The sequence below is a fragment of the Artemia sp. Qi Xiang Cuo genome, chromosome 21 (assembly GCF_049724085.1).
Source record: "Artemia sp. Qi Xiang Cuo chromosome 21, ASM4972408v1, whole genome shotgun sequence".
Taxonomy (NCBI): Eukaryota; Metazoa; Arthropoda; class Branchiopoda; order Anostraca; family Artemiidae; genus Artemia; species Artemia sp. Qi Xiang Cuo.
The window spans coordinates 19980676-20003535 of NC_142814.1; the positions used below are offsets into that span (position 1 = coordinate 19980676).

General features: G+C 36.5%; 1 protein-coding gene across 3 annotated transcripts in view; it reads right to left on the reverse strand.

The window, feature by feature from the left end:
- Positions 1-22860, reverse strand: part of LOC148939326 (E3 ubiquitin-protein ligase RNF126-B-like) — a 155469-nt gene that overhangs the window by 19141 nt on the left and 113468 nt on the right. For 2 of the 3 annotated variants that reach the window (XM_089107269.1, XM_089107268.1), the window contains exons 2-5: positions 21365-21469; positions 17467-17549; positions 9290-9415; positions 4834-5000 (exon numbers count right to left, since the gene is read on the reverse strand). In XM_089107269.1, coding sequence (XP_088963395.1) covers positions 4834-5000; positions 9290-9415; positions 17467-17549; positions 21365-21469 — 481 coding nt within the window. The remainder of the gene's footprint in view (positions 1-4833; positions 5001-9289; positions 9416-17466; positions 17550-21364; positions 21470-22860) is intronic. The other variant, XM_089107270.1, reaches the window with a different exon arrangement.

Genomic DNA, 22860 nt, shown 5'->3' on the forward strand with positions numbered 1-22860 from the left:
TGTCTGCAATGCTTCTTGAATCCTTCATGTTGATCGGACTCAAACAGCGTAAAGCCTCTAGAAAAACATCTTTTTCCAGGAGACTTTTGTTCAAAATATGGTGAATACCCGCAATAAAATGTTTTCGCACATTGACATAGAAAATAGTCCTGTCTTTCAGTGTTGCTTTCTGACCGAAAGCTCGTTCCACCTTCTCTGAAACTATGGACTTTTCTGCTAATTTTTCAGCAAGGTTCAACATTTCTGGTGAGAAATTTTCAGTCTTGGTCACGAAATCTGGAGTAAAGACCCGTCCGCAAAGCGTCACAACTAGTCTTTTGATCTCTGAGTGCAGAACATGAATGAGAGGCTCTTCTTTCTGGAACAGTTGGGTGAAACGCATGAACAGTTCTGCTGAGACTAGAACAAACTCAAGTTGAGCCTTCATCGTCGCACGTTTGATATAAGCCACAATCTTCAGAAATTTGGGAGTGGACGGAAGATTCTTCAATTTTTTCTCTCTCGGCACGAAGTTCAGGAAGTACTCTAAGATTGCCGGCCACTGCTGCACGATTCTAGCCAGGGCACGTCCGATCGTCAGCCAGCGGCTTGGGACATACTTCATGAAAGCATTCTCTGGCACTCCCACTTTCTTTTGGCACTTTCGATAGTCTTCACAACGTGCAGGCCAGCCGTCAAAAAATGAATGCACAAGAATAACAAAGTTGGAACTTACTTCTCCGAACACCTGAAGATCTTTCAAGAAAGCGTTATGAATTACATGGATGTTGCAAGTACCAATGTTTAACATTAACTTTCCCGCCACTTTCTTTTTTTCGGCATTGAACTTGTTCCAAACGCTTTTGTTGACGTTTGATCTGCCACTTCCAAGCGTAATCAGTTTTTCACGTGGCAGCTGATTCTGCTCAATGGCTGACATAATCTTTCTATACAGGTCATCCCTTGTTGTCGGTGATCAGATACGCGAGTTTCTTCTCACATAGGGACATTCCATCGGGGATCTTACCGGGAAAAATCGCATGGAAGGTTGCGACAATATGGTCTGAAAAGTTAGCAGACATGGAACTCTGTACCGTCTGAAGTGCCGATATTAACTAAGCTTTATAAGCAGCATCACGCTCACAAAACATTTTTGTACCAACTAATGGTTTATCCTTGATTGTTTCATCACCTCGAGATTGTCCGGTCAGGTGAAGCCGTAGTGGATGTAGTTGAGCAGTAACTGCGGCTTTGTGTTCTGCAGATCGGACATCTTGGTTTAGCTGAGCAACCCCAGCTGTGCAACCCAGATTTTTCAAGCAGAGTTTGCAAAAGAACGAGCACTGGTCGTTCCCAGTCTTAAACTATTCACCAATCTTTCTACCGCTGCAATCCGTCTTAGCAACCCATGAACTATTGAACTGGATAGGCCCCATACTCAATTACCAAGCATCATCTGCAAAATAGCATCCCACGATTAAAAGGCCATAAAAAGAAAGATTGTGGATATATCCGAAACTGGGCCGTATTCGCATCAGTCTTTAATAGCGTTCAGTCAGGAAACGCATAAGTCGCAAGAACTCACAGTCTCATTAAGTAGAGACTGCTAACCTTTATACTAATTTTTGCTCATTTTAGACAGGCCCCACATGACAAAAAACAAAACATAGGCTACTAAGTCAGCACAACGGCATAGCCTAGGCAGAAGCAACTTACTAATCTTGACACAATACATTAGCTAAGCTCAAACAGCTCAACAGTTCTAATTAGTTATCGATCTACACCAAAGGACAGCACAGTCTACAAGCAGAGTCAAAAGCAAAGCAAAGCAATGTCCTTGGTGCTCTTCAGCCGAAAATATAGGAATAATAGGATTTTAGCCAAAATATAGGCATTTTATAGGAGCGCATTAAAATATAGGAATTTATTGGAATTTATAGGCGAGTCCGAACCCTGCACATTACAGATTAAAAACATTACTACAACTAATGTTTTATTTAGCTTTTACGATAGGTTATCATTGTTTTTTCTTCTCAAGAGACAAGCTTCAGTCTGACATACTCTTTGACTGATACATTAACTCGACAAAAGAAATTTTTTAAGGGCTAAGAGTCTTCAGCATTTTATCACTTCAGGATCCAGTTCTCACCCAACATTGAGTTCTTTTTTCTTCTCAAGTGACAAGCTTCAGTCTGACACTCTTTGACTGATACATTACAAGATTAAAAACATTACTACAGCTAATAATAATAATAATAATAGTTTATCTATAACCCACTTTTATACAATACAAGCGGAGTAAAGAACACTAAAAAGGAAAAAAAAAATCAAATACACAGAAACAAAGATAACTTAAACCTTAATCACTGACAAACAAATACGGATAATATTATGGTTTGGGCCTAGGGACACAAAATCATGTCTTGTTAAATAATTACTAAGCAATTCAAACGATTGGATAATGTCAGTAGCATCATACTTCTCAATAAAACGTATATTACGATATGAAGTGGGAAGGTACAGTAAAAATTTGCAATATCTACAATAAGCAATACGGATTTGGCGCAAATCATTCTTATTCAATAACGAGTACATTCCACTTAAAAGCAAGACAGAATGGTCAAAATATGTGGAATACATTTTAGCTAAAGCTCGGCGTGAATATTTTCCACGGTTAGGTACAATATTCGCATACCCGATCTTCAACTTTTCTTTAACATCTCTCAGAACTTGAAGTCGCAAACAAGTGAATGTAGAACAAATACTAATTCCTATCCCCCATAAAGTTGCAACATTGCGAATTGCTGAGGATCCACAGGACAAATTATGAGCTGACGATTTGGGATTGAAAACTAAATATTCGCATTAATCCACATTCAAAAAGAAACCAACATTCCGAAACATAATAGAAATAAGTTGCACCGATAATGCAAAAATAGACTTGGTTCGGCTCAAGACTAGCAGGTCGTCCGCATAAGCAATATAAGACACATCAGATAAATTATAAAAATACGAAGGCTTGATTCCTAATAACACATTTTGAATGCAAGCATTAAATAGATAAGGTGATAGCACCGCACCCTGTCGTACTCAAGATTGAACTGGTATGTTACCGCAGTACTCTGTACCAGATTTTAAACGAAGAAACGAATTACTATACCAAAATTTAAGTATATGTATGACAGAAGGGTTCACTCCAAACTGTGACAAAGAGTGCCACATTTGTGCATGGCAAATACTATTGAAGGCTTTAGATAAATCCAAAGCGCAAATATGTAATTCACAACCTTTAGACTGGGCATCAAAAAGAATTGAAGCTAAAACCTTATGCGCATATTGGCAGCCAATACGAGGTTCAAACCCAAATTGGTTTGAGTCATTCGCAGTTCGTTCAATAATATATAGGAGCAGAACATATTCAAAAACCTTACTAATATTGCAAGCAACAATGATGGGCCTATATGAACTGCAATCTAAAGGGTCTCTTCCGTGTTTAAGAATTAAAATTACCGTTCCGCAAAGGAAGGAATCAGGCACCATTGACAAACATAAACAGAACTGAAAAAGTAACTGGAGCTGAGCGACTAGTGCCAGACAATAACAACGTGAAAGGTTAGCGCTAATCCCATCAAGATCACTCGAGTTAGACTTAAGCTTAAGCATACAATTAACAATACTTTTAGTTGATACTAACATGACGTTGCAAAACTTTAGATGGCAAATATTTAGAAGCTAAGTACTGGAAATGATAATGAACACTATACTCAATCTTACATGCCTAACCCAAGACGAATCTGGGATAACATCACTGGTCCCTAATGAATCAAATTTAGTCGCATTAATGACTTCTTTCCATTGTACTTTACTTTTAGGGAACTCAACACCATTATATCGAACCAAACGAAGATACCGTTTAAACTCCGATTTGTCTTACTCTCTATATCAAACACTTGGCCTCGCAAGGGCCACCCACACGCAATCCAGATGCAAAGCCAGAGTTTAGCATGATTTTTGACGGCTTTTAGACCCGGGTCTTCTTTCCAAATTGGACTTCAAGTTTTGAGTTATGTTTTATTTAGGTTTTACGATAGGTTATCATATAATAAACCTATCATACGATAGGTTCTTCTCAAGAGACAAGCTTCAGTCTGACATACTCTTTAACTGATACATTAACTTCACAAAAGAAATTTTTTAAGGGCTAAGAATCTTCAGCATTTTATTACTTCAAGACTCAGTTCTGAAGGGACAAGCTTCAGTCTGACATAATCTTTGACTGATACATTAACTCCATAAAAGAAATTTTTTAAGGAATAAGAGTCTTCAGCATTTTATCACTTCAGGATCCAGTTCTCAAGAGACAAGCTTCAGTCTGACATACTCTTTGACTGATACATTAACTCCATAAAAGAAATTTTTTAAGGAATAAGAGTCTTCAGCATTTTATCACTTCAGGATCCAGTTTTCAAGAGACAAGCTTCAGTCTGACATACTCTTTGACTGATACATTAACTCCATAAAAGAAATTTTTTAAGGAATAAGAGTCTTCAGCATTTTATCACTTCAGGATCCAGTTTTCAAGAGACAAGCTTCAGTCTGACATACTCTTTGACTGATACATTAACTCCATAAAAGAAATTTTTTAAGGAATAAGAGTCTTCAGCATTTTATCACTTCAGGATCAAGTTCTCAAGAGACAAGCTTCAGTCTGACATTCTCTTTGACTGATACATTAACTCCATAAAAGAAATTTTTTAAGGAATAAGAGTCTTCAGCATTTTATCACTATTGTATATTGACCCAAACCAGCTTTAAGAAAGTTGTACAAAATAGAAAAAAGAAATTGAAACTAACACTTACTGACTTGTCTTCCAGAAATTTCAACGGTTTCAAGATCTTTAATTTTTTCTTTTGACATTGGAGGAGGGCCCATACCCTCAACTTGATTCAACAACTGTGTAATTATTGTATCCAAACCTCCAAGACCCCATGCATAGTCTCCAGGGTTTCCCACTAAAAACCTAAAAGAATTGCAAAGTGATTAAGAACTAATATATCTAGCTACTCACTTGCTGAAAAGTAGACAAAGAGCAAATAGAATTACTTTCAGGACAGTTACCTAGATTGGCCTGGCCATCGAAAAGACCATAACGTCATGGTAGCAGCGGTATTTAAATGTAACTTCGTATTTTGAAAATTGTTATTTTATTCCTTTTCAACTGAATATTATTTTTTTATTATGAGAAAATGTTTTTGAGAGTCATTAAAAAGAGCTTGAAACCTTTAAATGGTCCAATTTAGATAAATGTACACCCCCGAAATCGCTTTTTGTCAAAAACCTTTTGAAAGAGTTTGAACAACAAAGACAATCAAATTTTCGCATGAGAAACACCAAAGTGTCTCTTTTTTGTGTCTTTGAAGTTTCTACGTATGGTAGGTTTAAAAATTATGAAAGCAAAATTTACATTATGACATCGTAACTTCTGAATGAGCGTTTGACAGGTATGTTCCAAGAACGGTGGGATATGAAATAGAACAGTCTAGTCTGATAGTGTAGGGAATGACTTGAATACGTTTACATAAATAGATTACGAACATAGCCGATGTTTCAGGGAGGAAAATTGAAAAGACGGCTGGGGTATTAGCAAAAAAGACTTAAGCTTGGTAGAGCAGAGAAAGGCTTAACATAAGGTTTTTCCAACATTTTGCCTTCAATCACAGTGACTTTAAATTCTTGTATGATTCTAGTCCGAGAAAGGTGCAACATATCAATCTCATACTTAAAGCTGGCCAAAAAATAAAAGTTTTTTGGGACCAGGCCAAGCAATTTCGCAAGTGGCACTGATAACGTCTAGTACTGATCACTTCACAAAGGCTTTTCAGGACACTTTCTGTTGTCCAGTTGATTTGGAGCTTGAATATAAGCTCAAACTCAGTGAAGACAAACTATTAAGACCAAATCCCAAGATTGATTCAACAACTGTGTAATTATTGTATCCAAACCTCCAAGACCCCATGCATAGTCTTCAGGGTTTCCCACTAAAAACCTAAAAAAATTGCAAAGTGATTAAGAACTAATATATCTAGCTACTCACTTGCTGAAAAGTAGACAAAGAGCAAATAGAATTACTTTCAGGACAGTTACCTAGATTGGCCTGGCCATCGAAAAGACCATAACGTCATGGTAGCAGCGGTATTTAAATGTAACTTCGTATTTTGAAAATTGTTATTTTATTCCTTTTCAACTGAATATTAATTTTTTATTATGAGAAAATGTTTTTGAGAGTCATTAAAAAGAGCTTGAAACCTTTAAATGGTCCAATTTAGATAAATGTACACCCATGAAATCGCTTTTTGTCAAAAACCTTTTGAAAGAGTTTGAACAACAAAGACAATCAAATTTTCGCATGGGAAACACCAAAGTGTCTCTTTTTTGTGTCTTTGAAGTTTCTACGTATGGTAGGTTTAAAAATTATGAAAGCAAAATTTACATTATGACATCGTAACTTCTGAATGAGCGTTTGACAGGTATGTTCCAAGAACGGTGGGATATGAAATAGAACAGTCTAGTCTGATAGTGTAGGGAATGACTTGAATACGTTTACATAAATAGATTACGAAAATAGCCGATGTTTCAGGGAGGAAAATTGAAAAGACGGCTTGGGTATTAGCAAAAAAGACTTAAGCTTGGTAGAGCAGAGAAAGGCTTAAGATAAGGTTTCTCCAACATTTTGCCTTCAATCACAGTGACTTTAAATTCTTGTATGATTCTAGTCCGAGAAAGGTGCAACATATCAATCTCATACTTAAAGCTGGCCAAAAAATAAAAGTTTTTTGGGACCAGGCCAAGCAATTTCGCAAGTGGCACTGATAACGTCTAGTACTGATCATTTCACAAAGGCTTTTCAGGACACTTTCTGTTGTCCAGTTGATTTGGAGCTTGAATATAAGCTCAAACTCAGTGAAGACAAACTATTAAGACCAAATCCCAAGATTGCGAAAGGGTACATGGACACGCATTAGCTTAAATGACTTTAAACTAGAAGCTTTAAAATGTATAATTCATTCCCTACTGTCAAAGATCCTTGTATTGGCCTTTGTATAAAACGCAGCTTATGATAGTTTAGAGGCAAAACTAGCAGAAAAAAGATTTATTTGATTTTTTAAATTTCTTTTGCAACTGGGTTTTATCTATTATTTATTTTTTTTGTCTAGGATTTATCCAATGTGTATATGATATTGGAACCAGCTCACAAATGACTCAAATCAAGCACGTCAGCCAAATATGTTTGGAGAGTGTGTGTGTGTGTGTGGGGGGGGGGTTGTATTTTTCAGAGGACTGGAGAAATTTCTCAAAACACCGAAAACTAGTCAACATATTTTTTGACAGTGGGGGGGGGGGTGTTGTGGTGTATGTTTCGGAGGACTGGAGGAATTTCTCAAAACACCAAAAACTAGTCAACTTATATTCCAATTCTAGAAAAAAAATTAAAGCTGAGGAACACTCACTAAACCTGCCTGGTTTAAGGGTTCCGACAGCCTAAGGGCATTAGACATCCCCTTATGATTGACTAATGCCCACAGTGTGGGCCGTCGCTATCGCAATTTTACTGCAAAGTTTAACGCTCCGACAAATTAGGAAAAAGTTTAATAAAATGGCGGGATAACAAGATTTATAAATTGCCAAGGCTTATTAGATTTGATCGTAATAAATTCATTCAAATGCAATGCATAACTGTGAAATATCCAGGGTTTGGCCCTGGATTTAGAATCTAATTTAAGTTGTAAACCCATTTCAACTAGCAAAAAATAAAGAAAAAGGTGTCACTTTAAGGGTCCCTTTGAGGGGTCAAAAGGGAGCTGGTGAAGGTAGCAATTAGCATATTTTCAAAGAACATAAAGACGCATTGATTAGTGTGTTCATCTTCTACCTATCAGAGCAATAAAAAAAAACTAGGACTATACCTAAAACTGGTAACAACACAGAAATTATGTAATTATCAAGACTCATCAAAAAGTTGAAATTGCAAATCAAAGCAGACTGCTTCAATTGCTACAATGTTAGACTGCTCAAAATGTCAAATTATTCTTCATTATCGTTATTGTTGTGATTGTTATGTCATTGTTGTTGTTATTGTTTTCATATTGTTATGATTATTCAGTCTTCTGTTCAGAACATGTAAAAGAAAGCGCTATTCGTTAGATGGTAAATACCAGAAATCAAATAAAAGCTGCTAGATTGCGCTATGACCCTATTTGCAATCTAAACACGAAGCATGAAGAAAAATGGACTTAAGTCAAACAGAACCCCAAAAAAAGCAGAGCAGAGAAAAAAAAGGGACTGAAACAGAAATTGAAAAAGAAAGGGAATTAACCCCAGAATTCGAATATTGGAAGCCACGGAAATGCCAGTGGTCAAATATGGCTCACCGAACCATGTATGGATGCTTCAAAAGACTTACAATGATATAGAAAAAATTTACCAGAGAAACCCTCTAAGGACAGTTTAGGTACTCGTCTCACAGACTGTGTATCAAATAATAAGCTGTGCAAAAAATGTTGTTCGATCCCACTTTCCGGGGGTATCGTGAGAAAAGATTAAGATGGCTAGGTCACGTTTTAAGGACGGTAGATTATCAAATTGGGCTTTTTAGCAATCCATCCAAGGCCAAACGAAAAGCAGGTCGTCCCAGAATGGGACGACCCTAAAGAAAATTCGACCTTCAGAGGATGTGGTAAAGAATGAAACCTTCAATAGATTGCTTGGAAGAGGAACGTGCGCAGCAGATATGGTCTCATGTGGCTTCGTACCAGGGCCGCCACGTATGGTGGGGAGAAGCCCCCCCCCCCAATATTTTTGGTCATTCAGTAAAAACAATAAAAATCGGGACGCTTTGCGCCCGATTTTTCTGACGCTGCTAAAATTCTTTGTTCAGTTCAATAAAGACCACGAAAATACTGACGCGTCGGCTATAGAAATTTTGAGCTTGATTGGTAAACATACAGTTTTAGCTACTCTTGCCGTAATCTTACAAATGGCGTCACAATTTTCTATTTCGGTTAAATAATCAGCACAAAAATAGTAACATAATATGCACCGAAATATAGATCTTGGCTGGTAAATTCGGAGGTTTTACCAACTCTTGCAGTGAATTTCCGTATTGTATTCGATATCTTTCATTTAATATTATGGCTTTCCGAAGGTTAAAATGATCTTTGTTGTTCATTTAAATACATACATGACAATTTTTTTATTGTCAATTGAAGTTCAGGTTTCTTTAATAGTAAAAACCACAAAAAGCCTACTCACATTGGGCCAACTCCTTCTTCGTCAAGATTCTCTAAATTCATACCACCAGTAAGATTATTTACAAATTCTTGGATTATTTGTTCCATTGGCGAAGCTTGCTGACCTGGTCCTCTGTCAGAATTTGTCCTAGAAAATAAGTAACTAACAAAGGGACATTACAATTTTTGGCGTTCATCAGTCTGTTTTAGAGATTAGTGAGATTTTTTTCCACCTCCAAAAGTCTCACTAGTGAGACTTTGGAAGGAACATTGGTACATAATATAAAATATTCTAGAAAAACCTTCTTGTACTAAGTCAATGACACTCGCATCTTTCTGTCCTCCTGAAATTCTGCTAATCATATGGAATCTAAGAAGCTATTCGGCATCTGAGTTCGACCGAGTACACATTAAAGTGCTATAAGCAGTTGCGCCGTCAATTGTAGAGCCTTACTTAGTTAATAAATTCGTCCTTCCAAAAGAGTTTTTTCCCAAGATTACTAAAAAAAAACTAGAATAAAGGAGGTTCTCCGGTTGATCTGGCTGATTACAGACCTATTTCCATTTTTCGAACTTTTTCATCTTTTTTACCCATTGCTGCAGCAACTACTCCAATTTCTAGAAAAGAAAGGGCGTCTTAATATTCGCCACTTTGGGGGATCAGACCAGGGCATTCCACTCGAGATGCGCTAACTGCGTTGGGCTTACGGATAAACAAATCTCTGGATTGTGATCTACTGCCTGCAGTGATTCTTTTTGAAATCAGAACAGCAATTGATAGTATCGACCATTCAATTTTCTCGAGAAACTAGAAAATATAGGAAAAAGAGACATTGCTTTGGATTGGTTTAGATCTTATCTGAGGGACAGCAGGATTTGTACTTGTGAAGATCCTGAAAACGATGGATTCGTCAACTACGATGTCCCCCAGGCCTCAATATTAGGACCACTACTGTCCCTGATCCATGTTACTGACCTATATCGAGTACTGAACCCAGCTTTTTACTCACTTTTACTCACTGCCTTATTCACCAAGAGGCCCTTGCAGCTGGAAAATAGCACCAGAATTAAACAATGTGCTTCAGGATGCTGTTAAGATTACAAATTTCGTTAAGAGCCATGCCCTTGACATCAGCTTATTTTCAGACCTCTAACAATACGGATTCTAACTACACAGCTTAATTATTACACGAAAAAGTAAAATGGTTTTCAAGACGTCAAAAGTTAAGAAGATTATTGTTATGAAAGGACGAAATTGAAATACAAACAAAAATGTCAACTTGCTGCTATTTTTCAAATTGTCTTATGGCTATCAAAGTTGTGTTATTTGTCAGATGTCTTTGTAAAACCAAAAAATCTGGAGTTATCTCTTCAAAAAAAAAAAAAAAAAAAAAAAAAAAAAAAAAAAAAAAAAAAAATATTTACTTCAAATGATGAAGATTGAAAGCTTTATAAAAAAAAGATCAACGTTTGGAAAAGTAGGGTAGAAAAAAAATCGATCGAAATGCTTTTCATTGTCGACAACTGGTTCCATTGTAACTGAACCACCGTGTAACTGAGCCCCAAGCAACTGAACCCCTGTAACTGAACCACCGAGCAATTGAACCACCGTGGAACTAAACCCTCGTGCTACTGGACCCTCGTGCAACTGAACTCCCTTTAAGTGAACCCTCGTGCAGCTCAACCCCCGTGCAACTCAACCCCATTTAACTAAGCCTCCGTGTAACTGAACCACCATGTAACTGAACCACCGTGCAACTGGATCACCGTGTAACTGAACCACCGTGCAACTGAACCCTCGTGCAACTCAATCACTGTACTTACAGTGGGTAAAACACAAGTTAGAATATTTACATGTTCAACCTTGTTGGAATTGTTTGCTTTTTTAAGTCTTTATATAAATTACTGTCAAGAGGATCTATAAAAATGCTCTGTTTTGTTGTCACAAAAGCAAATAAAATCGGACGTCATTAACTCTTAAATCCAGGTTTATTTCTCTTTTTTACGTCTGTTAATGGGGGGCTCCCTTCACCCTGTCACTTTCTACGGGTCTATGCGTTTACCCCCCCCCCCCACACCCCGCAGAAAATTTTCCTTTCTCCATCCACGGAGACCCCATCACCTAGAAAATACCCCCCTCGCGGAAATTATGGTTTTCAAAATTTAAAAATATTCTTTGAGTCGTGTTATTTTTTAGTTTAATTGAGAAGTTCTAAGGGAAGTGGAAAAAAGGAATTTATGTGTAAATCTTGCCCCCCCCCCCCTCCGTGCAAATACTTTCTTCTCATGAAAGATCGTCCAGAAAACCCCACACAAATAATTTCCGTATGTTTCCCAATGACAAATGCTATCTGTAAGCAATAGACAAATCAAAAAAACTTGAAAAGGAACTGAAACTTCTGCAATGGGATTATCTGATTGTTTTATAGCTAGAAAGAGAGGGAGATATCTCAAAGGGTGCATTTTGATGCCAAAGCATCTCAGCTCTCATTGAGCCTTCAAATAAATACAGAATTAGCTCTAAGGGAGAGACGACGGGAGGATTGAAGCAGAAGTTATTTGATAATCCCCAGGCATTTCTAGTCCTTTTTTATAAGCCAAAAGTGATTGGAGACTAACCAACCACACGAGGTATTTTTTTGTGTGTGGGGGGGGGGATTTTCAACGGGTAGGTATTTTCTGGGAGGGGGGTATTTTCCGTGAAGTATTATTTTCCTCGGGGTATTTTCCTTAAGGGAAGTTTTTTGCAGGGGGGGGGGGGGGGTAAACGGCGGCTCTCACCGTCTAAATCTGTATTTTTTTGTTATCTGACCTTTGAACTATTTTGAAAGAAATGACTCTCTCAAAGTTCTTATCGGATGGGTTTGAGGAAAATAGGACGTGGAGAGGGGGCTAGTTGCCCTCCGATCTTTTTTCACTCTGTGAAAATGAACTACAACTTTTAATTTCCATTCAAATGAACCCTCTCGGAAATTTATACGAGCATCCCTTTCATAAGAACCACTTACGGCCCTAGGACACAGCTTACAATGCGTGCTCCCGAGCCCTGGGGGAACGTGTCGACACCGGTGTTTTGTTATCTGACCTTTGAACTATTTTGAAAAAAATGGCTCTCTCAAAGTTCTTATCGGATGGGTTTGAGGAAAAAAGGGCGTGGATAGGGGGGTTAGTTGCCCTCCGATCTTTTTTCAATCTGAGAAAATGAACTGCAACTTTTAATTTCCATTCAAATGAACCATCTCGTAAGTTTATACGAGCATCCCTTTCATAAGAACCACTTACGGCCCTAGGACACAGCTTACAATGCCTGCCCCCGGGCCCTGGGGGGACGTGTCGACACCGGTGTTTTTGCTATCCGACCTTTGAACTATTTTGAAAAAAATGGCTCTCTCAAAGTTCTTATCGGATGGGTTTGAGGAAAACAGGGCGTGGAGAGGGGGGCTAGTTGCCCTCCGATCTCTTTTGACTCTTAACAAGTGAATGAGAACTTTCAATTTCCAATCATATGATCCCTCCAAAGTTTATATGAGCATACCTTCCATAAGAACCATATATGCCCCCAGAGCAATACTTACAACGCCTGCCCTGGGTCATTGGGGGGGGGGAGGGTGTCGACACAAGAGTTTTTGTTATATGATCTTTGAGCTATTTTTAACAAAATAGCTACCTAAAATTTTTTTATTAGATGTATTTGGAGAAAAAGGGCTTGGGGGGGACAGTAGCCCACCGATCACTTTGGACTCTTAAAAAGGGCAATATAAATCTCGATTTCTAATCGAATGAGCCCCTTTCGAATTATACACGGCGACCCTTTCTACATGACGTGCGTTTGGTGGAAAAATTATTAGAATGTTGGGGGAGGCTAGCTGCCCTTCGATCCCTTTTTACACTTAAAAGGTCTATTTCGACTTTGAATTTCCAATCAAATGAGCCCTCTATGAAGTTTATACGAGCATCTCTCCGATAACAACCATATATGCCCCCAAGGCATAACTTACAACACCAGGGCCTGGGGGGGGGCTGTGCCGACACCCAAGCTTTTTGTTATCTGAATTTTGAACCTTTTCAACAAAATGTCTAGCTCAAAATTTTTATCTGATGTATTTCGGGCGTTGAGGAAGGGGGGGCTAGTTGCCCTCCGATCTCTCAACTCTTAAAAAGTGAACAAGAACTTTCAATTTTCAATTAAACGAGCCCTCTCCGAAGTTTATACGAGCATCCCTTCCATAAGAACTATATATGCCCCTAGAGCATTACTCATGACGCCTGCCTCCAGGCCCTGGGGGGTTGCGTCGACACAGGAATTTTTCTTATCTGACCTTTGAACTATTTTTAATGAAATGTCTATTATAAAAATTTTATCGGATGAGCTTGGAGAAAAAAGGGTGCGTGTGGGATGGGGGAACAGTTGCCCTCGGATAAAGTGATCGGAGGGCTTCCGCCACACCCTATGTTTTCCCCAAATACATTCGATCTAAATTTTGAGACGGCCATTCTATTTAAAACAGTTCAAAGGTTAAATAACTATACCATAGTTAAATAGCTATGGTTCATAACCCTCAGCCTTTGTGCAAGTGCTGTAAGTTATGCAAGTTGCCTCTTGTTAACATATAAGTTTTTTTTATCAATAAAAGATGGCATGTTTGATCCTATAAATAAAAAAACATGCATCATTAAGGTAAAACCTTAGGGAAATGTCAAGAAGAATGCCAAACATAATCAAAAAGCATTTATTCCTTTATTGGATGTGAAAAGGAAATATCAGAAACATTTACAATGGCTGATGGCATCAGCCGTCACATTGTTTGGAAAATATCTAGGAGCATCTTCAACTAAATCAAGAGGTACAGTGTGCATCCAGTTTTAAAAGACGTTGTATCTGCAATGTGTCGAGAACAGCAAAGGGTATAAACCTGACGGTATGAAGTTAAAACTTTCAGGGCAAGTTGAGGGAATGTTGAAAAAAAGGCTGGAGTGCAACCAGTCCCCCTCCCATATCCTTTTTAGTTGCAATCTTATCAAGGACATCTGATCAAAATTCATTATCTAGATTCACAAAGGTCAAATATTTTCAACACATATGTTTATTACTTGACGTCCAAAAGGTATGATTCATCTGAAAAACAGAGTAGTAAATCAGCTTTAATGGCTTGCGACATCGGATTCTTTTGCAAAAACAAAACAAAGTTTTTTCGTGAATACTTTTGACAGGCGTTTATATCATGAATTTAAGAAACAAACAATTTCAACAAGGTTGAACATGTAAAAATTCTAGCTTGTGTTTTACCCAATGATACTGCCTAATATTTTTAGAGAATAGAAAACCTGAGTTCAGTGGTTCAGTTACACGATGGCTCAGTTACATGAGGGTTCAGTTGCACGATGGTTCAGTTGGACGGTGGTTCAGTTGTACGGTGGTTCAGTTTTACGGTGGTTTAGCTACACGGGGGTTCAGTTACAGGGAGGTTCAGTTAAATGAGGTTGAGTTGCACGGGGGTTTAGTTACACGAGGGTTTAGTTAAATGGGGTTCAGTTACCCGGTCGTTCAGTTGCACCAGAGTTCAGTTACACGGGGGTTCAGTTGCACGGTGGTTCAGTTACACGGTGGTTCAGTTGCACTGTTGTTCAGTTGCTTGGGGTTCAGTTACACGCACACCTCGACAATTTTATAATTGAGAGAAATCCTTGTAAAACTTTTATGGCAAAAATCATTGTAGATCACTTAAAAGCGCTAAAAACACAGTTCTGTACATACTTTATATTGAATATTGATTTCAAAAAGGTAGCTTGGATTTAAAGGGTGTTTTGGATTGACTTAAGTGAGATTGGCCTGCCACTTAAAGTTCAAGAGGAATTTATTGAGCTCTCGAGTGACTTAACTTAAAACAGCAATTTTCAAAAAAGAATTTAACTGAATCCTGGATCTGAACTAGAACTGAATTGAACTGAATCGCTGAAATGGCGTTAAATGGTCTTCTGCCATTCAACACCACATATTTATGTTACGTTACTTTCTCAGCTTCAACACATATTAAATCCCAATATTGTCATCGCTAAAAAATGTTGAAGAGGTCTTACGTCGAGCAGCTTCAAACATTCTATCAAGATTTAATTTGCTACACTTTAAAAAAAAACAAGCATATCCATCTCATTAAACTTTTTTCCTTAATTTTAGTTTAATACTTACCACTCAACGACTGCGTTCGAACAAATTCGAGCAAAATAAGACGGTCAGAATTCCCTTTCACTCATTTTGTTGCAAAAAATAGATTTTGTAATTTTTGTAACAATAATAAGTACAATTTTTCAACTTTAAATTTTATATTTTAGATTTTTGTATGCTTCTAAACGAATTCTAAAACTAAATATCTTCATGTGTATATGTATGTTATTCCGTAATAAATAAATCATCAAAAAATATTTATGAATCTTTATGTTTTACATTTATAAAGGTCGGCAAGAAACTTGGAATAATAAATGGGGTCATCAATGAAACAAGTTTAAGAAGCCCTGCTCTAAATGAAAGATTTTATGTAGCGTCGATGGCTGTATCTACAAGTACATGAATTCGCTTCCCTCAAACGAGCTCTACTGCACTGTGTCAAGCCGTCAAGGCAGACTTGAAGGCGCATAGCTCGGTCCGATTATCCAAAGGAGGACACGCCAAGAACCGAGTACTTGAGAAACAGCTTGATCCGATGTTGCACTTCTATCTAGAACAATCTTCCTGGGGATGTTATGCCCGCAAATACCTCTGTTGACTCCCTCAAAAGAACGTTCAACAGACATTTAAAACCTCGGGGTTTATGCCGTGAATATAGAAATACAAAGTCAAAGTTTTGGCAAGTTTTGGTAATTTCAGTTGTTTTTCTTTAGGCAACCACAGTTTGGTATTCATATGGCTTTTATTTTGAGGTAATTAAAAATTAAATTGCACCATTGTTTATATAAAAGTAGAAATCTACAAAATTGCAATTCTATTTGTTTTTGGTAAATTCAGTTGTTAATTTTGATAATTTCAGTTGTTTTTCTTTAGTTGGCCACAATTTTGTACTCATATGGCTTTTATTTTGAGATAATTAAAAATTAAATTGCACCATTGTTTATACAAAAGTAGAAATCTGCTAAATTGCAATTCTATTTGTTTTTGGTAATTTCAGTTGTTAGTTTTGGCAATTTCAGTTGTTTTTCATTAGGTGACCACAATTTCGTACTCATATCGCTTTTATTTTGCCGGTAATTAAAAATTAAATTGCACAATTTTTTATACAAAAGCAGAAATCTACAAAATTGCAATTCTATTTGTTTTTGGTAATTTTAGTTGTTAGTTTTGGTAGCTTCAGTTGCTTTTCTTTAGGTGACCACAATTTCGTACTCATATCGCTTTTATTTTGCCGGTAATTAAAAATTAAATTGCACAGTTGCTTATATATAAGTAGAAATCTACAAAATTGCAATTCTATTTGTTTTTGGTAATTTTAGTTGTTAGTTTTGGTAGCTTCAGTTGCTTTTCTTTAGGTGACCACAATTTTGTACCCATGTGGCTTTTATTTTGAGGTAACTAAAAATTAAATTGCACCATTGTTTATATAAAAGTAGAAATATACAAAATTGCAATTCTATTCGTTTTTGGTAATTTCAGTTGTTAGTTTTGGTAACTTCAGCTGTTTTTCTTTAGGTGACCACAATTTCGTACTCATATCGCTTTTATTTTGAGGTAATTAAAAATCAAATTGCACCATTGTTTATATAAAAGTAGAAACCTACAAAATTACAATTTTATTTGTTTTTGGTAATTTCAGTTGTTAGTTTTGATAATTTCAGTTGTTTTTCTTTAGGTGACCACAATTTCGTTCTCATATGGCTTTTATTTTGAGGTAATTAAAAATTAAATTGCACCATTGTTTATATAAAAGTAGAAATCTACAAAATTGCAATTCTATTTGTTTTTGGTAATTTCAGTGTTAGTTTTGGTGATTTCAGTTGTTTTTCTTTAGGTGACCACATTTTCGTACTCATATGGCTTTTATTCTGAGGTAATTAAAAATTAAATTGCACTATTGTTTATATAAAAGAAGAAACCTACAAAATTGCAATTCTATGCACATTCCAACGTTGTATGTTTCCTGTTTTTTAGTATGCTTTAAGTTAAAATGACGTTTTACCAACTGTTATCTGATGCTTAAACAATGAGCATACCTTCTTCGTATAGAGCGAATCTGATGAGTAGCCATGTGACGTCTTCTTCGACTACCTTCCTGTCTGTCAGAGCCCGAGTTTCCCTATAAAATATAAATAGGTTGTAACAAATGTGCATAAGGAACAAGTTAACGACAAAGAAACTTATGGCATAAAAGAGGCGCAAATTGGAGGCACCTTTTTCAATTTTATTTTTAAAACCCGAAAAAGCAAAAATTCAATCCCCCTCCAAGACTTTAAATTTTTTTTTTTTTTTAAACAAAAAGAATGAAATCGTTAATTCCCCTCCATATTTTTACAAATTGATTTTACTGGGTATAAATAATGGCAACTTTGGGACCAAACAAACATAAACTAGAAACATGTTTTGAAAATAACATCGGTAGAAAAGGCAAGTACCATCAAGGGCGTACCCAGAGAGGGGGTTAGGGGGGTTTGAACCACCTCTCCCCCCCCCCCCGAAATGTTTTTCTGACTCGTAAAAACGCAACAAAAAATGGATATAAACAAATTTTGTATGCATTTTTTTAGTTTTTTTGTGTACCCCCTCCCCCCCCGAAAAAAAATCTTTAAGAAAAACCCCTCCGAAAAAATCCTGGGTACGGCCTTGAGTACCATATATTTTAAGTTATTGGTACTAGGTAACTGAGAAAAGAATAAAACCCAATCAATAATAATAAAAGCAACCAATAATACAAAACAAGCTTAAGGGGCATTAAAACTTAGAATAAACGGAATTTATTCGGTGCATGAGGAGGCTGTTCCTTCCTCAACCCTAGCCCTTTATGCTAAAGTCTTTAAGTTCTTGAACAATACTTCTCATTCAAATTCAACGGCCCTTGTGTTTCAGGGGTCATTTTAAAAGAATTATGACAAACTAAACAATCAGAAAACTTAAGCAAGGTTTGAGGAAGGGATAGATAGCCTTCTTATAAAAGGAATAAACTCTGTTCGTTCTAAATCCTAATGTTGCTCCTTACTTTCAGCTGAAATAGAGTTGTTTTTTATTTAATTTCGGTATTTTTCAATTCATTTTTCAATTCTCCCACTGTTTAAAATTTTACCTGAAAATCCTGCCCGAAAACATCTATACCAACGGAAAATTCTCCTCCAAAAATTCAGTATATTTCCCAATAACAAATGCTGAATGTAAACAATGGACAAATTGGATAACTTACAGCGATTTCCCGAGGGACTATGGGGGGGTCATGTCATCCCTAAACCATAGGGACTTTTCAAATATACTCAATTGAATTACTATCCAAAAATTTTGATGGGACGTCTTTGGAGGAAAAGAGACGTAAGAGGGGGTTAGTTGTCCTCCAATCTTTCTGGTCATTTAAAAAGGACACTAGAGCTTCTGATTTTTGTGTTGGCGCAGTGTGGGTCACATTTCTAATCAAGTCACTTTCATACGAAAAATCGTGAATGTTGAACTTTTATGCACTGTTAAATCCGCGATTATACCTAAGAGTAGTCTATTGGATGCATCATTTTCGATAAGGAACACTTTATATCCATAAAACAGATATGATCATTTACAGCATCAAAAGAAACTAGCCAAATCTTATCTTGGTAAAAGTATAAAGAGTAACATCATAAAATACTATGCTGGCTAAATGAAACTTTCATGGAATGGATTGCGGTATTTAAGTGCATTGGAAGATATATTTAAGTTTCTTATAAGGCTGGAATGAGTTCTTTCTCAGAAATGTCTTTTCTCGAATGTAGGCATTGGCAAGCTTGCTCCATGGACTTGATCTAAATTTTAAGCCAAATTCCTTTTTTCTTTTAAATCAGAACCTGATTTCTGGAATGTTTCCAGAAATGTTGCAAAGTAGTGAACAAATTAGGCGGTTGGAGGCGCTTTTTTTAAACTTAATTTGGGATTTGGATTAATCACTTGAAGTTTTATTCACCAATGACAACTGTTTTCCAAGCTCAACAAACTCACAGTTTTCAAGGGGTTGGCATTCCTGTCATTTCCTTTTATTTACTATTTTCAATAGATGGGAAATATATAGTTTGAGTTATATATTTACACATAAGGGGGGGGGGGTAAAGTATTGGACAGTTTGAAGTCAGAAAACAATTCCTTCTAGGTATGGCCACGAAAAAAATACAGAAGAATAGCGAGGTATCTGGAAATTTTGTTAACTAGAAAAAAAGAAAGAAAAAAAATCCCAGTATAAAGTAAATGTTATGTTTCATTTAAGTGTTTTTTCCAAGCGTTAAGTATTTTTTTTATCAATGACCGATTTTCGAAGTATTAAGTACTATTATGCAGTGTGGTCTTTGATATTACCTATGTTAAACTTCAGTGACAATTTTTTGGAGGGGGGGGGGAGGAATCTACGAACTATATCTAAAGAGATAAAAACAATTCCAAGGATTCCAATGTGATGGACTGTAAGCAGTATGAAAATTTGTTTACGTTTCAAATAGATCTAAATATTAACATAGTTCAATACACCATCATGCCCAAGTATAAATTTAAAAGCTGCTTTTGGTGCTGTCTTAAGTCTGCTGTATTGTTCCATTCTCAGTCGTGGATGCCAAGCTGGAATATTACATGTTCCAGACAAGGTCTTATATAACTGCAGTGTACAAACCTTAAAAAATTAGCTTGTATATCAAATCTCTTCAAGTTAGTAAAAGAATGTAGAAGGGGGGGCATCTTTTTTAGTCAGATAGCTACTGTGTGTATTCTGCCTTATATTCTCATCCAAAGTTTCCATGTATATAACTTCTTTTTTTTGTATTATGGAAGTGTATAAAGCTTAGATATCCAAATCATAGGAAGGAAAAATTAGAAAAAGCACTTAGTCTTAAATACAACCAACTTAAAACCAAGGGGACAAGTGTGTTTGGCCAAAGTCCAAGCTTCTTGAACGAAAGCTAAAATAGATTCATCGCAGATACCATGTAGTTGGATAAACCACAGCAAGCTGAAGCAGAGAAGTGTGATTTGGAATACCACACTATAACAGTTTTATCCCTCTTAAAGCATTAAGTTTTATCCTGCACTAGAAATTTTTTCATGGAAGTCTTGGTGAATTTGTAATGCTATTTTCATCTACGAAGTTCAATTGTCATATTAACTTATTTTATGAATTTTACTAGTAATTTTTAATACTTTAGAGGCTGTTCTTTGCTCCAAAAGACAACGTTTACCCAGCTTAAACACAACTTCTACATAAGACTTGTTACACCATTTGGCCACCTCCTTTGTACTCGGACTATACAACTCCAAGAATCACTTTGGAACATGTATAATACCGTTTTTTGGGATAACCACTAAAACAAGTGAATATTTCAAGGAAGACGCTTGGTGTCAATAAACTCAAACAGATTCATAGCCTATTTACCATAGCTAAATGTACAATCTAGAACTCAATTCCTGTTAAATTGGGATGTGCAGATTACTCCTGTAGTTGTAACTTTTCCAATCCAGAAAAGATAAAAAAACTTTCGTCTGAGAAGCTCTTTCTCTGAGTGCTATTGTTTGTGAAGATAACAAGAAAGATAGAAAGGCGGACAGCTAGCTCCGATTGCATGTAGGGCTGAATACTTAAGGAACAGCTCTGTTCTATAATCAACAACCATTTGGAAAAGCCTTCTTTGGACATTTATCCCATTAAAACTACAGCTACTCTCAGATCTAGTCCATGGAGGAGGGTAGTCTCCCAATTTTCATGGGGTGTAGATTAAAAACAAGTGGCAAAAGCATTATTTGGGTGAACTTCATCCAGGAAGGACCATCCAAAGAAACTAAGAGACAGATTTAGTGAAAAGAAATAGCGCCATATGATGCAATTTAAATCTACCTGGAATTGTTTAACAAGAAGACTATTTACTTTTATGTTTCAAAATAGAATGCTACAAAGTAAATACTTACACTATCAAAAATTCCAAGATACACAGGTTCATCAAAATCTACATGAGGAATATTTTCTTCTAATTCTTCCACAAAACCGCTAAGACAAGTTGGGCATTTGAAATCCTGAAAAAAAGGTCAAAACGCAGTCAGTAAAATATACAAATTGGTTCATGGATTTTACAAAATGGTTAGCCCCATACTTCTTGTTACTGAAATCAAGAATCACTATATTTGTTTACTTTTGTTACCACAAACACTATGTGAAAAAGGTTGTAGTAACTTATTGGTGAAAGAGAATGAAGGTGCTCTTAGATGGATTAAGTACATGCTTGCTCTGTAAGTTAAGATGTCAGGAGAATAGTTTAAAAAGAACATTGGGTTTTTCTTTGGGTATAGGGCTAAAATTATTCTGCTATTTTCACCTTTTTGCTCATGCACTTTTTAAGGCGATGAAGAAATAAAAGAAAAACACCATTTCAGTATTTATGTTGTAAACCATTATTACCAGAAAAAAAGCACAAAAAACCCACTTTTTAAGAAGATAGCAAGGTGATTGAACATCAAAATATAATGACATAAATAGAACAAACATTCAAAGTTTGATTGATCCAGTATGACGCAACGTGTATCTTTCTCTGTTTTGAATGAACCAGAATAAATCATCCTTTGTCAGCAAAAGACAGAATATGGATTGAATATCTTTTAATTATCCCATGAAAAACAGGGTTCAAAAAAATATCTCCAGCATCTGGGTTTAAAGCAAATTCTTGGTGGATGCATTTGTCTTAATTCAACTCCTTTTGTGGAACCAAATATTTGCTTTGTTCTGTATTTCCCATTCACTGGTTGAAAAATGACCCAACTATTTGGTTAAGGGTAAAATATAACGGAAGCGCTTTCAAAATGCCTTAACCATAATTTTTCTGCATATTGCAGAAATACAAATGCATTTTTCTGCAATTGTTTTTCTAACATGTTTCCTTCTCAATAGCCCCATTTCTAGGCTTATACCCAACAAACCTCTATTTACTGGTTTCAAAATCACGTTTTGTTAACTATCCCCCCCCCAATGCCTGAAAGTGATGTCAAATCACAAAAGTAAAGAGGGGGAAGGGTGAAAATGTACCTTTGAAGTTCTAGAGAGGAGAGGGCAAATTTACTGGGTTTTTTTTCCCCTGACTGTACTAAAGATTTTTTTTGTGAAAAGGAAGTAAGGGGAGGCTGATTGTCCTCCAGTAGTATCCCTACTTCAAAAAGGGAAACATAACTTTCAATTTCCAATTGAATTTAGCCCCCTCCCAGGCAGAGGCGTAATTTGCTATGGGACAGGGGGGAGGAGCAAATGTCCCCCCACAGATCCCAGTTTGTCCCCCCCCCCCGAAATATAACTTCATAAAAAAAATCTTGTCAAACCTAAAATAAGCCTGCCTAATTGAAGCATCCACAAAAACAGGTCAGTTTTCTTTGGTTCATCTAGTTAATTTTTCACTGTCATTTTCACTTAATTAGGAAAA